Here is a 16629-nt window from a genome sequence, read left to right on the forward strand (position 1 = left end):
CTAATGAGAAGGGGAAGGGACATGCTCGAACTGAAAGCCAAAATCAGAGAGAAGGTAATTCTCCTCATTTTCGATACTGTTTAGGACGGAAGAAGCAATCCTTCTCCTCCCCCCCCCCCCGAAAGAATAAAAAGCACGTGAGCTTTAAATAAACAGTATCACAAACAAAGTTGAAAGATTCTGGAACATAAATTCGTTTCCGTAGCTTTTCATTAAAAATTTAGTCCTATTAATTTGGCATTTGGAACGAGTCACTAAAAGCATTCGAAATTACGGTCTTCCAAGAGCTTTTTCAAACGAGAATGAAAAATGCATAAAGAAATAACTTCCCCACATTATTTTAGCCTCCCTTTTTTTCCTTTCATTCCCATAACAATTCCCAGCACACACATACCCGCTTCAGAGTCCCCCCGACCATTCGGCGAATTATGCATTTTCTTAGGCCGTAACGGCCTATTTATAGGAGTCGGTTTTTATTGCTTCGGCAAATGGCCCGTATGCCAGACATGAGCACATCATAGCCAGCTGGCGGGGTGCTTTGGGGAGAGAGAAGGGGTTCCCAAGTTCAGTGACGCATAAGCGATCGCAAATCAGTCTGGGGATTTGTGTTTCTTGTCGCAGATAACGAGGCTATAGTTTCGACGTTGATGGCGACTGGAAAAATGTGACTTTTTTTTTTCTCTCTCTCTCTTTTCAGTGAAGCTTTTTTTTTTTTTTTTTTTTGAGGGGGGGGGGCAGCCTAATGAAAAACATTGGGTAAGTCGAAAAATCAATTCCTTCGGTCATTTTCCCACGAAGTTGTATTTCCTTTGATGTCAGCACAAAAAAGTCTCGAGCAAAAGAGGATATAGATTAGGGTGGGGTGGGGTAACTTTAACAAAAATATTTCTCACAAATTATTTTCTACAGCTGTAACATTGTAAATTTCAGAACAACAAATTAAACACATTTTTAGATGAAAAAAATTGACGGGAATAATAACAATATTAATTTTAAAAAACAAACTAACAATAAAAATCTCCCATACTTTTCTTACATAAGGGAAAGATGAAACATGCATTTAAAAGTTAAAATACAAGCAAAATTTACAAAATATCATGAAATAAAATGACAAAGAAAATTTATCGGTTACGTAAAAAGGTTTATATATGATAATGATCATTTTCATTTTGAAGAATATTAGGACAACTCCTACTCCTGTAATTATTGAAAATATTTTTTTCGTGTATATATATCGTAAATTTTGTATATATACATTAGATATACACAATTTACGATCGAACAAGCTGCCACTATCAAAATTTGTTTGCACACGTTTTGTGTCGTCTAATATAGGCACGCAAGATAATTTTTTTATTGTTTAATGAACAGCTGTGTTTCCATAGCGAACAGAAGATTAGAATTAAGTCGGAGCGTTTGGCAACACAAAGAGAGAGCCAACAAAAACACTATAACTTGAACATGCACAAGAGGGTCTGCACGCATTTATCATGTGTATCAACATTAAAGGAGGCTTTATGAAGGGTAAATAAGCCGTAGAGGCTGAAAAGGGGTTCAATTGCTTTTTCCCTGTACTGAGATAATTGAGATGAGAAAATTAAATTGTTTCATCGAAATCAGCTGTTTCATTGGAGTTTGGAAAGTAAAGTGCTAAAGGCGTTGTCCAAAAATGATATCATGCTTTGAGGGAGGAGGGAGATAACACAAAGTTAGAAATACAATATGCTTATGAAAATCAGCGTGACGTGTGACAATGGGGGAGGGGATAAGGTTGAAGGGTGACACTTAGTGACACGGGAAAGAGGTTCAACTCGATGGGGGGGGGGGGGGGGTGTGATATCATTTATGGATAGCCACCAACGAAAAAAGATAAAGCTCTGTTTAAGGGAATTTCGTCATTTGTCAGAGTTACTAATATTATTTGGAAAAAAAAAAAAGAGAGAGTAAAATAATTCTCGATAAACATAATTTAAAGCTATCAATTGTGGGGATTAATACTACATCTATGCGCATCTTTGATTGGATAAAGATAGGAAATTATCAAAACTTCCAAATGCACTAAAATTTATAATATGAAAAGTGAGAGACAGAAAGATGGGGGAGGGGAACAAATAACTCAACAGAAGGGAATCTTTTCGAGATCAAAATATAGGGTAATGTGGGGTAAAGTGAAATAGCACAGAAAAGTGAAATGGTAAAATATTTTTCACAGTTTGCAGCGCCACTTATCTAGCAACATTTTATCCGTGTTCTTAAACATATAGACGATTCCAATTAAAAAATAAACAGTTCTAACGATCGAAGTACACAATAATACAAGTCATTTTTAAAATTTAATACACATATTGTAATATTTTGTGATTATAAAAATAATTTGCTGTTCTAAAATGATTAAGTTTTTGTAATTAACAGTTTAAAAACTAATCGAGCTCTACTGATGTTTAATATATTACTTAATATTAGGTATGTTTTGACTTTAAATGCTAAATACAATTTGCCAGGTACATGCGGGGCAACGTGAAATAGCTCAATTCGTTACTTATTCATTCATTTATTAAATCACTTATGTATTTATTCATTAATTAATTAATGTACATTCCTGCATTAATTGATTCACTTATATTTATTTATTCATTCACTTATTTTCTTATTTATTTCCTCTTTTATTCACTCATTTATTTTTTCTCATAGATTGTTTATTTATTCGTACATTATTTCATTGTTTAATCATCTGTTTATTGTTTTATTATTTAATCATTTATTCATTCATTCTTTTATATACTGATTCATTTTATCAAAAATATTTTTAATAACCAAACAGAATGTATTTCACTGAAAAATAACTTTACTTTTCCCTTTGCTAAATAAAAAAAAGGTAAACTTTTCCACTTTTTTCAAGGTACAAATTTATTGCCAAAAAATGAAAAATAAGGTTTTAATGCAAGTTTTATTTTTAACACATTGTTTTTTCTTTATTTACTGCAATTTTCGAAACATTTCCCATTCGTTCATTTTGAAAATGCTAAATTATCTTAATCTTAGTTCTCTCAATCATCTAATTCTTATCTTAATCTTAAATTATATTAATCACTTTGCCTCTAATTCCCCAACTACTTGTACCTTCACCAGATACAATAGTATGTTTATTTGGGTTTAAATAGATAAAGGTGTTTTACTAAGCGTGTAAAAACATTCATTATGAAATGAAAATCGAAATTAACTTTTTTTTAATATTACGTAATTAATTTTAAAAAAATGTAATCTGACGTTACGAGGAATTTAAAATGAAAAGTTATTTGAACAAGATACATCAATATTTTACTAATAATAAGAAAATCTGTCAAGTTGATCATGTCGTGCCTTACTAACATCAGTTTCTGCAGTGACTCATATTTCGATTCTACAATGGAACAATCGAACAATAGAGCAGGGGGAGAGGAAGTATGAAAATAAGTTTAAAGGTGAACAACTGATCAATCATGAAAAGGCAAGAATCGAGATTAGTATTAAGAGTAGATGATAGTTATTTTCGATTACAGACGTTCTCTCTAGAATAATTTCTAGGAACACGAGTTTAAATTGCTCAGCCATTTCTTTTAAATGACGGAGTTCAACCATCATTGTTACTACTACCATTCTTTGAAACATAGAATTTTGGTCAGCAATGCTTTAGTTTCATGTTAAGAAATAGACATTTCGTATAGGTTTCGTTCTCTTTAACTGAAATAATTTAGTATTAACAGATGTACTATGTACTGCTTAAAATGTAATAAAGTGTTTAGAAGTTGGTAAATTTTTGAAAGAAAAAGAACCTATCTAATGAAAGTAAATAATCCTCAGAAACATTTTAAAAAGTGAAAATGGTGCGAATTACTCGTTGGATCAATAACGGAAATATGTATTGGTTGTCATACATCGGAGATGCTTTGCATCACAACCTAGTTAAACCCAATAGATTTGTTTGGGTTATCTAGTTAAACCCAAAAGATGCTTTGCATCCTCATGTATTGCGCACATGTAAATTATGCTTCAAGATCGAATATTTAATAAACCGAGTTATTGAGAGGAGGAACGGAGGAACAAAAGCTTATTTTAATTGTACTGGATATTTGTACCTTCACAAACGAAAAGTAAAATATCAAATAAATAGTTCATTGAAATCAATTCACAAAAAGATAATTTGACGAAAATACTATTGGAGATACATCTGGTGAAGAAATCGTCTACTTTTTCATTTACCTTAACCACCGCTTTAAAACGATTACACTACTAAACGATGGTTACCGAAATTTTTCTGGAATCTTTTTGGTTTCAGAAATTTTGAAAGGAGATACAGTCGTTCTAAGTAACTAAACCTCAATTTCTGAATTTTAAACTGCCTCACTAATATTAAAATTGTTTTATTTTTTCGGTTGGTATAAAACGGAAGAAAAGAGTATTGTGTTGCCATCCAAAATTGTGTGAGAAACATTAATCATTAAAGCTATGAACATGAATTATTAGCCTGCCTCGAAGTTATCCTGCCGTTTAGGGTAATTTAGAGTCACGTCAGAAAAGGAATGCAAATTAAAGTACTTTAATACAAATTGTGGAACTTTATAGCAGGAAAATAAAATTTCTAAATTTTTAAAATCTCCCATTTTGTACTTCATAACATCAGAATATGTTTATAACTTATAATATTGCATAGAATATGTATTACATGTATATGATGTACGAAGATTACTTTCAACAACCTCAGAAATAGCTTTCAAACAGAAACTTCAGAACTATTGAATGATGCAATGAGTTGTATACAGAATTGTCAACTTTTTTTTAGTAAAATATAGAATTGAAAACTAATCTCATAACCTCTCCAGAAGAGTGCAGCACTGGACCATATTCTTTTCTTCTACTCCTTTTTTTTTTTCAAATATTACAAATGGGCAAAAACTGTTAACTAGCTATTTCTAGTTAGCGGATATTAATACAGCTATTTGTAGGCAGCAGAGCTCGAAATTAACAGTGGTCCGCTTCTATTGAAAACTGCTTATTGACTCCATACTATCATTTAACTATATTTTGTTTTATTTTACATAATTTTATTTTATTTAAAAACAGTAGGTGATAATGGCTTACTAAATGTGTGCACGGACAAGAGAAATTTAGTAGAGTTACTGGTTTATTGGATCAGTGACGTATTTTCCTAAATTTGTTCCCCTGGGCAACATCTGTAATTACTTGTTTTTTTTTTCCACTAATGCCTCTTAAAATAATTACAAAGGAAAGAAAGAAAAATATTATTCACAATATGAGGAGCTGGATTAAGTCATCGAAACGCTCAAAAATTTGAAGTCAAAGTTACCGAAAATGACTGCAGGGGTGAAAGTGGACTCAAGTAAAATTTTCTGGAACTAAGAAGCTCGACCTCCCCCCCCCCCCTCCTCCCCACCCTCTATAAAAACTCTTCAAATATGCAAACGAAAATCATTGAAATCATTTTAAAAAAAACTAAAAGGTTTTTTTTTTTCAAAATAATTTTTCAGTTTTAGAATGTGTAGTCAACCCAGAATTTTCGGAAATGGTAACTCAAAATTTTTGGATCATGAACAGCCCTGCTCTATTGTTATTCCTCTCATTCTCATGAAAACTTTTCATCGCATCCCACTCTTCCTGCTCCGAGCGTTGAAAGAAAAACCACGGGTTTTCATACCCGAAAATTGATGGTGATAAAATATTTACATTCATAGACTCTGGTTTTAGGGAAAGACGACCAAAAAAAAAAAAAAAAAAGAATGAAAGTCTTTGGAGACAGGAGCCATCTGTTGCTTAATGACTTAAGCAGACTGACAGCTATTTAGCGCCGAGTTTGGGCAGATGCCAGAGCTTGGAAAAAAAGCGTTGACGATAAATTTACACCGCTCATTAATCAAGAGATTTATTTTCTCTGCCTCTTCGCTTCTATTAATAACGGAATTAAAAAATTCCAGGAAGCGTAAAATGTCCTCTTCATCAGAAACACGTGCTCTTAATTGCCGGATAGTAGCGGAGAATTTTACGTGTCTCTGCTATTCAAGAAGTGATGGATTTGTAAATTATGGTGTAACGCAGGACGCTGCGTGGTCATTGTCTTTTGAAGAATTGTAACACATGAGACAGTCGAGTTTAGACGTGGCAAAATCGATACAGCCTATGCAGATTTTTTTTTTTTTTTCTTCTTGTGGGGAATAAGTTCGAACAGCAACTCAAAATCGATTCCTCAATTTTCTGAAGCATTTCCACTAACTGCTCGTGCATTTTGCACGCCACATACCACCTAATCTTTACCAATAATAAAGCTCAAAGTTTGTCTGGATATCTGGATCTTTTGACGTGCATAGCGCCTAAACCGTTCGGCCGATTTTCATGAAATTCGGTACAAAATTAGTTTGTAGCACGGGGTGAGTCGATTTTGTTCTTTTTCAATTCCAATTTTACGAACATTTTACCGAGCAAATAATCATAACATGGACGAGTAAATTACCAAATTATCATAACGTGGAACCGTAACAAGGGCGAGCAAATGAACATAGCAAATTGGCGATAAATTCATCATCCATTATTTGTAAATATACAGTCGAACCAAATGACATTTTAATTTGCTACTACGGGCAATCAGTGCGGGAATCGTTAGGTTTTTATGTAAAGAAAGGGTGCCGCCGAAAGTGTGTTTTGTGTTGCTCAAAACATGAGGAGGGAGAGAATTGTAATGAAACTCGAATTTCATGTAAAAAATGTGAAGTAGAACTTTTCTCAAAACCTTGTTATAAGTTGAATCGCGCTAAGCGTCATTTCTAAAGTAAAATACATTTTGCCTTGGTTTTTTTATGAATAAAAAATACGAATATTTTTAACCGGTTTCACTTTGAAAACTGAGCAGTCAGACAGACAGAGGATTAATACGTAGTTTCCATCGATACTGATTATCGGATTATGAAAACCGTAAAGGAAGCTACACCGTACCGACAGTACTACTGTAAGAAAGCAAACATCAAGGAAAAACGGTGGCATCAACGCTAGAACAGTATTTATTCTCTGCGCTAGAGCCGTGATGCCCGCCGGGTTTTAAAAATCAGTGGGGGTGCTCAAACTTATAAGTCTTCTGAAAAGAGGTAGGAGGACTACATTAAAATATTTGATTCCCATGAAACTTTTCTTTGAAAATAGTCGCCTGTATTCATGCAAGCGCAGCTCTTTAGGGCTATTAAGCTGAAAACGCTGAAGGTCTGACAGTCACCTCCATCACGTGCCAATGGGTATAATACGAACAGAAGACACGAAAATTGGTAATGACTAATTGACCCGTTGCACCCTTGCTGTTGCCAAGTATTTATTTATGATTCCCTTTCAAAAGTAGCAGTTGAAAAGGTAAAAGCGTAAACGTTTTTGCTTTAAAAGCGACCCCCCAAATTCGAAGTGTGATTAAATATTATACTATTGCACACGAGCACATTTAATGTGGGAAAAAAAGTGTTAAGAAGTTTTTACTGTATCTATTTTGCAGTTTAAAAAGAACAAAACTAATATGCCGATTTTGCTTTTCCTTTATAGGCTAATTATGTGTCGTGTATCTGATTAAAAAATAAACTTCTGGAACATATTAAGCGTATAATTTTAGAATTAGCTGGAAAATGAAAGAAATTTAAAAAACAAATCAGAAAAAACACCATTTATGTACAAAAGGGCAGGGTGGATTTATAAGAAAGTAATTTCTGTTGATTTAAACGACTGTTTTAATAAGAATGCTTCATTTACAGTACACCCCAAATTTCACCTCCAAGCAGGGTTGGCCGGATTGGACCCAATTGGGTTGGACCCGATGGTTTTTTTTTTTTTTTTTTGAAAAAACCCACTTAAAAAAAACCCATTATTTAACCCACTTTTGGGTTTTTTAAAATTTTCTGAGAAGTTTTTTAAAAAAAATAATTAATTTAAATACTTTCAAAATTTAAACTTCTTTTTTATTTGTTCTTCACCACCACAGACAATGAACATAAAAAAATGAACTTTGAACTTTAATAGTATTCCTTAATTCTTAACGGCATTAAAAAAATACGTCAAAGATTTTAAATAAATGTATTTAAAATCTTATCACGTCTGATTTTCTCAATATTTGTACATTGTACAGAGGAAACTAATCTAGTTAAAAGGCTTTCATGTGAATTATTTTCTGCTAACCAACACGTCACAGATCTCGAATAAACACAAGGTATATTTTTTAGAAATAATCAGATTTTTCAAACGGTCGACAGAAAACAGAACGGGTACAGTATTTTCATTATCTTACGAAAAGTTTAGTATTTCTTACTCTGTACACAGAAATAGAAAAACAGGCAACATAAAATTCAAAGAAATGTCTTGATTAAGCTGGAATTTCGTAAAAAGGGATTTAAACTACTTGAGGTTCTACAGTAGTTTTGCATAACAAAATGAAATACAATAAAGTAAAATGCAAAGAAAAAATGTAGTAATTAAAAACAAACAATAGATTTTATCACTTGAGAAGTAACTTTGCCTTAACTGTTGGTAATAATGAAAATTAAAAAACCTCAAACTTCACCATTCTTGGGTTTTTTCGTCTTTTATACTTCTCTTCAGAAAACGCTAAACTTTAACTAGTTTTCCAGCTTTTTTTACCCGAAGACACTTTTTACACTTTGTCCATATACTTACGCTACAATATGCTACAAGTACCCCACATTTTCCCTAAAAAAAGACAAAAACCCACATTTGTTTAAAAAAACCCAACTTTAGTTGGGTTTTTTTTTTAAAAATCCAAAAAACCCTGGGTCCATGGGCGTTTTTGAAAAAACCCGGGTTTTTGCCAACCCTGCCTCCAAGTGTGATATTGTGCTTATCGATGCCTATTCAATCATGCAACTTGTTTGGAAAACTGATAATTTGATCGTGTTTGTTGAAATTGTTTGTGGAATGTCAGGCAGATACTCCACAGTAACGGAAAAGTAACAATATAATGTAACAATGGGGAATAGAAACAATGATTTATATGCCATAGAACGGAATTGTTGCGAAATATAACAGGAACTCTACTTTAGTTTAAAATTATAAATATCTGTTTGGTAAAAAGGGACCACAATTTTTGTTTGTGTCCGGGCCCCACTTGTCAAAATCTACCCCTGATTTTAAACATTTAAGATTTTGCTGAACACCTTTATAAATTGACATCAAGCGAGAGACAATTAAAAAAAAAAAAACATACAGCATCACATATTTATTTGAATTTTTACGTCTTGAATTCAAATTATGTGTTTTGATATCTCGAATTGTGGTATGACCCTACTCGTTGTTTTTTTTTTTTTTTTTGTTTCTACAAACGGAATGGAATGGAAATGGCCAAGAAAATTGCACCATTCATATTAGGACTGGGGATTTTCTAGAATAGGAGAAAAGGCATATACATTTTTAAAAAAAAATGGTGATTAGGATGTGGTAAGAAAGATCTGGTTATTATGAGAAATTTGCACCCGCATACTTATTAAATTTGCAATTACATTACAATTTACCTTCATGGTATTTTTATTTCTTATCAGTCGCAAATGATAGGATTAGTAACCTAGAAATTTTGTATTTAGATGAATTTTTGCTTTTTAAGTTCATCTAAGTTGATGTTCTTCCTGAAAAAAACCTAATCTTCAACCCCCCCCCCCCCCACCCTTTTTAAAAGAAAAATGGGCCTAAAGTTAGCCTTGAATGAACGGTATAGTTGTAGAACGATTTGCAACGATGGCGACGAAACTTGTCCTCCTAATAAATGTTAAAACAACGAGTTAAATTTATTCTCGTGGTCATGGTACTCTGAAAAATCAGAGCAATAGCCATCTCGGTCAAGTGAGTAAGCTTAATAAGCAATTAAATCGTTTATTTCAAAAACCCAGTCAAGTGACAAAATTGCTAATTTTAGTAAAACATCTATATTACTATATTAAATATTTCAATGATGATTACAACATTGTTTATTGAAAGAACTATACCTAAATATGTACCCCTTTTAGTTTAAAACATTGTAGTCCTTATGGAAAAATTTTAACACGAAGGTTAAAATGCTTTTTGGAAAATTTAGAATTTGTCGTTTGACTGGTTTTTGACATAAATGGTTCAATTTGTAATTGCTCAAAAAAAAGAAAAGAAAAGAAAAGAAAAGAAAGACAGAAAAAGACATTACTCACAGAGAATGTTCAGTTGTGCACCTTGACTTGCCAACGAGATTCCAGTTGTAACATTGGTGGCAATGCATTTGAATTCTCCAGAATCTTTGGCTGGATCTACCCTGGTAATGTGCAGGTTGCTACCTTCCTGGTATCGCCTGGTGGTGTTGGCTACAGGATCGCCGTCTAATGTCCAGTAGAAGGCCACATGACGGCTGTTCGACACGCCACACTCCAAAACGGCACTCTGGCCCTTCCGAACATCTTGGTCTTGAGGGTGCGGATGGAAGTAGTAACTGTCCTGGGCCAGGCATAAGGCACACAGCCATACTAGAGGGAGAAAACAATACTATTTATTATTCCTGTACCTAACATATTTAATCGCAATAGAGATATCAGGGACCTAACCAGAAATTAACTTCGGGGAGGGTTTAAAAACTTTCATGCAAAGCTTACGAACTATAAAGAAAGTTGTGCTAATGTTCAAGTCGTCGGGTTGAAATGAACTCTTGGAATGAACTTGTACGCTTGTATCATACCGTAATATCTGAACTTTTTTTCACAATGCAGCAATATCTTCTGCATTAAAACCCTGGATAAAGTTTCATTATTTGGTTTTGAAATAGAAAGGTTTGGATATTGCCTCATCCTCATATAGCTATTTGTATTCCTTCTCAGCTGATATCAGCTATTCTATTATTTTTCCAAGCGTTAGGAAATTTTTTATTTAAAGCTTCTGCATTGTTAAATGCAAGCATTTTGACTAAAACACAGGACAAGTCATATTGTATGCCTTTTTGAAATGATTTTATTAGGTACAATATTGACGGTTTTTTCTTCTTCACTTGTAAAAACATGTTAACTGCCGTACTTCATTCAAAACTGAACAACACGACTTACGTTAATACATATAATTTTAATAATGCTATATAAGTGTGTATTATTAGCGTTCAAACAAATCCAGCATAAATTACTTTTAAGTTGCCGAAACGGCTTGATAGCTATAACTCGGGAAAGTTTTACTGCCAATTACTTCAAATCTTCTCAGGAAGTGCTGTCGTTGAAGTATATTTTTTTCAGAATTTTCACATTTCTAAATTTTTTTTAGAAAACTGAGCTGTCTACGTGTGTCCCACTCTCCCCAGCTCACACTTTTTCCCAAAAAGTAAGATGTGAAAATTTTTCAAACGTTTGAAGCAAGAATGTCGTTACAACTTTGTTATACGAAAATTAGTAGACGTGTTTTATAACTATATAACACTAGATGCAAAACATGAAAAAACTACATATAATAAGTTCAATTAGAAAATGTAATTTCTTCAGAAATAAGCACTACATTGAACTGAAGATCCTTAACCTCTCATTTTTCTCCAAATCAATTTTCAAACGTAGTGAACATATCCTGCAGAACTTCGTGGAGCTTTGGTAGCGTCAAAAGTGTTATACGCATACGATAGATTTTGCAGACTCTAATAAATAAATTGCGCATGCAAAAATATAAGAAACTACTCAGTATCCACTTTCTCCATGCTTTTCTTCAGCATTGCGGATTGTCACCCTTCCCCGTTAACGATTTCTTAGTTTTGTCTCATTTTCGAATAAATGTATTTTCAAACGTGGATAACACATCCTGCAGAACTTCTTGGAGTTTTGCTAGCGTCAAAAGTGTTACGCATACAATAGATTTTCCACACCAAATAAACAGCACCACTTGAAGCAGCAATCTGTCTTTCGTAAGATAAAAGCAAAGAGCCACTTGATGTAAAAAAGAAAAAGGATTTGATTTCCCCTTGAGCAGATGTTTCGTTTTTCTTTATTTGCACAAAACTAAATGTTAATCTTTTTTTCTTTTTTTCACAACACAAATTCTAATACTACATAGTTCGGGGGTGGATACAAAGAGAGGGTCATGACCTCCCCCTAAACCGTCGACAATAGTATCTGTTCACATTATGTTCAAACCCTTTATGAATGAAATGTAAACTATTTTAGTAGTCTTTTCAATTCCTACAGTATTTTTGAAAGTAAATATTTGAAATGATGCATCTTTTTATTGCTTATAAAATTAATTTGCAACGTTTATGTCCTATTAGATGTCTTATTCCTGGTAGATTTGGTACTTTTTATTGACGCTCAACAGTTTCAAAAATTTTTCATACCCAAAACCGTAGGTTCGTTCATGGGAAGAGGGGGGGGGGGCATGAGAAAGAATGACCACCCCCCCTAAAATAGTAGTCTCTATCCGCCCCTGATATAGTTCTTTCACAGCAGGTAAGAGTGAAAGTGGGCAGGATGGTTGAAATTAGAAAACTTTCCTGTTGATTCGTGAGCATCAAATTAAAGATAAAAATAAGAGGTTTTTGAAATTATAAACAAATATTTTTTGAGAATTCGTTTGTTCTTTATTTGAGCTAAAATTTGGAGCAATAAAAATATTTAATCAACTTTCCATTAGGAAAAACATCGACTTTTTATGTACCCAGAAACAACATTTACAGCATTTAACTGTGTGTCCAGGCGCGGATCCAGAGGGGGGAAGGTCATAGGGCTCGTGACCCTCCCCCCCCCCCATAAGGATCCAAAAATAGCCTAAATCAGTGTTTTTTGGACTTATATATCGGAAAATTTGCCCCAGACACACTATTTTTGTCCGAAAATTGCGCATTGACTCCACCCCCCTTCCTGATGATGACCCCCTCCAAAACCGGAAGCAGGATCCTTCTTTGTGTGTGTCCATGTGTTGTCACTTGTAATTTGCTTAAATTAGAAGCAGTCAATCTTTCGAATAAAAATTGCATCGAACCAGATGCTTAACATGCCAAAAAAAAGACAACTTATACATTTGATACCCCATCTTTAATTTCTCTAATAAAATCTTAGGGTGAAAAGCAATGAGCCGTTTATAAATGATAAGATGACATGAAACCAACCACCCAGTTTTGACATGACACCAAATAACGAAAAATAAATGACCCCATCACGGACTTCAAAACTTTACAACACATTCGAACTTCTGACGAAAGCCGAAGAGCCTTCCTTGCCTTGCCACTCCACGAAACTAATAATCCATAACAGGAGCTCCATAAATCATGTTCACCAATAAACTTGGAAAACACGAAGTTATCAAACCACGTGTAAGCGATTTGTCTGAAAGAATTTACGATAAGTATACTATGTGATATAAAGCGCATCGTCTTCGGTGCTGCTAGCAAAGCAAGCCGCTATCTCTATTGGTGGAAATATTGATACTGAGGTGATAAGTGTCAGGACATATTTATGATGGTCCAAAGAGATTTATAGAGTGGAACGTTGTTTACACGTTGCTGTCAGCCTGTGAGAACACTGCGCGGGCCAGTTCCACACTACCTAAATGATTCCCTAAATATACAAGAGTTATAAATCTTGCATAAAAGGAAACAGAGTCACGAGTATACGCCAAAAACATCGTTAGCAAACCTTCAAAACTCATACATTCTGCTTATCCGTTAAATATATTTTTTAATACAATTATTTGGCTTTACACAGACAAATTAATTTTGGAAATAGGGGTAGGGGGTCCACGAAAAGCAGAACAAAAATCGGCAAGGGGTACAAAGAACAAAAACGTTTGGGGCCTCTAGATTTATGCATAATATTTCGTGGCTTCTAGAGCAAATGCATTGCTTTAAATATTTTGACTTACTTTTTAGAAAACTTTGACAACCCTCTTTACTATCGGGATTATTTGAAATACATTGTTAACGTGAACTTTAAAGTTAAGTATGTTATGATTTAAAAATAGCAAAAAATAAGTTAGGAAAAATATTTTAAAAATATTCGTGGTAACGCGAGGGATTTAGTATTGTTACCCAGAAGTTGTGAATAAATAAAAGGATTCTGAGCCCTCTGACACACAAGACAACTTCGTTGAATCAACTTTTGTGTCGGCGGTTATTTAAAAGTGTAATCTGGTAGACAGGTGAAGGAATCATTCGGCATCGTTCGCACAACAGCCAACTCATCAGGCACACCGCTCATATGTGCCGCTACTATTCTCATCCCGATGAGGTGAACCAAATTTTTAGTTGATTCAACTCATTAGGACATTGCCAAGCGTTCGTTCTACAAACGAATAAACTAGTTTAGTTAACTCGGATCAGTTTTAACAGCGTTGTGGAGCAGCTGTTCAAGTAAATTCGGCTTATGAGAAGAAAAGTTGATTCAACTAAGTTGCCTAATGTGAAGACAACGAAAAAGTCAGTCAACTAGTCGGCAAGCAATATTTTCGAAAGTTGATTCAACTTAAGTTGAATCATCTGAATCTCGTAAATTTATTCCGTCATTATGCGCTCTTAAAAACATTACCTGCTTACATAAAAATAAAATTTATTTCAATGAAACAAAGAATATTATATGTATGTATACGTATGTATTTTCTATATACAAATCAAGCTTACGTGGGATCGCGACCAAATCTGGCAGGGATGTACTTGGACTCCAGAGATGAAACGCATGGGGGGGGGGGGGGTTCTAACGCCAAAAAAGAACCGAACCGATCGAATTTTAATTTTTGGACCTGAAAATTTGCATTGAATGGCTCTTTCTGCCCAGATTGTCCGAGTCTCATTCGAAAGCCTCCGAAATATACATCTTTAGAAGATTTTTGTCCTTCGGATTTGAAGTCCTTAAAATCACCAACAGAAAAGGCATGAGCATTTTAAGTACGGGAAAATCAATTTTAAATTGGAAATTAATCGTCTGCTGCGAGCTCAGCTTTTAAGTAGCGTGAATTAAATCATTGAGAAGAAAAACCTGTTGCCATTTTTTTTCAACAAATAAAATTCTTGAGAGAGTGTTTCAGAATTCAGTGAACAAATAAAATTGTTGCTATTGCTTTGAGGCTTTTCCTGTAACAGGGAGATTGGAAATTGTTTCCCCTTTTCCGCGATTTATTTATTTATTTATTTTTTTTTTTGGTACTGCCGGTGAAGATAATCAAACGGGCAATTCCACGGAAATGGGGAACTAATGACCAATTTTTCAAAATCCTTTTTTTTCCTCACAAATTAGGTATCATTTTGAAGCTTATGAGTTGAATTATATGAACATAATAAAAATTACCACAAAAGTTTATGTTTATAAGAGTTACAAGCCTTTGAACAGAGATATTTTCAACATGCTGCCATAATGGATTTTTTTTATCTTGTTGGAATTGGTATTTCAAACTATAGTTGCAATATTTTTCACTTTGTAACTGATTCAGATGCCTGCCACAACACTTTAGAACAAATGTAGCACAAAAAATGAGACCTAAATAAAATATTTTTGTCTCTTTAAAAGCTTATTTGTAACAGGAACTTTGATAAAATTACTTCCGACACTCAACTGCCTAAAAGTTTGTGCTGTATAAAACAGGATGGAATATTTTACAAAACATTTTACCTGCAAATCAGAACATCAGTTACTATTGAAAATGTGCAATCCGAGCAAAATTCAAAGAAATAGTTTTTTGTTATTTTGTGGTATCGGACGTAACAAAATAATTACGTCCGACATCAAGAATTTTAAAATTATTACCTCGTTCTGATTACAGAATTTCTCTGATTTAAAATAGAAGGGATAGAGGACAGCAATAACAACCTTTCTTTATACTTTAGTCATTAAAATGTCTTTATTAATAGGTACTCTTACTTAAAAACATTTTTTTTTTAACCATGAAACTGGTAATTGATTAACTGGTAAAATTTGTTACTTAATATTTTTTTTCCATAGAAGCACTGACCTCATAAGGAATAGTTTTTTCTTTACTTTAAGCATCTCAAAATGCGGCAATTTTACAGCAGAACGAAATTCAATCTGGCAAACTGGGCGCATTCCATGCCCAAGCCACGATGTTCACATCCCATGCGTGGATTTCCAAACTTTTGCAATAATTTGTGACACTTTGGATCACACTAAACTCGCCGTGCATAAATTTGTAAGTTACCTGTTAGAGCATCTTAAAACCAAATATCCAAGCACTAAAACTATACAAGTTTTCTCAGATGAACTCGGCTTACAATTTAAACAAAAATGCCAATTAACAAAATTTACATTTATTTGAGCAGAAATTCAATACAAAATTAACCCGGAATTTCTTTGCAGTGTTCCCTGGGGAAGGAGCTGTAGACAGCATAGTTGGTAAGGTTTAAAGAAAAAAAAATGTGGCGTATTGTTAAAGCTGGAAGTAAAATGACAGGAGGGTGCTCAACCAAATCAGATCACCACTGCAACCTAAGGTCCATTGTAACAGAAAAGCTGGAATAATGTTAAGTGGTATGCCACCAGAATTATTCATCTGCTGCTCCTTCAGAGCAGCAGATCATCAGTGCAAGTACACAGTAGCAATCAGCAGTGTACTTGAAGTACACATATCATCAGAAGAGATCATGCATAATTCAGCAACATTGCATCTATATTTGAGAAA

The 16629-nt window shown here is 33.8% G+C and overlaps 1 protein-coding gene across 1 annotated transcript in view; it reads right to left on the reverse strand.

Moving 5' to 3' along the window:
• The window catches only part of LOC129221278 (inactive tyrosine-protein kinase 7-like), a 114844-nt gene that overhangs the window by 70332 nt on the left and 27883 nt on the right, over positions 1 to 16629 (reverse strand). The window contains 1 exon segment of the mRNA XM_054855734.1: positions 10206 to 10514. Within this exon segment, the coding sequence (XP_054711709.1) occupies positions 10206 to 10514 (309 nt within the window).

This window comes from Uloborus diversus, chromosome 4, assembly GCF_026930045.1.
Source record: "Uloborus diversus isolate 005 chromosome 4, Udiv.v.3.1, whole genome shotgun sequence".
In the NCBI taxonomy this organism is placed as follows: Eukaryota; Metazoa; Arthropoda; class Arachnida; order Araneae; family Uloboridae; genus Uloborus; species Uloborus diversus.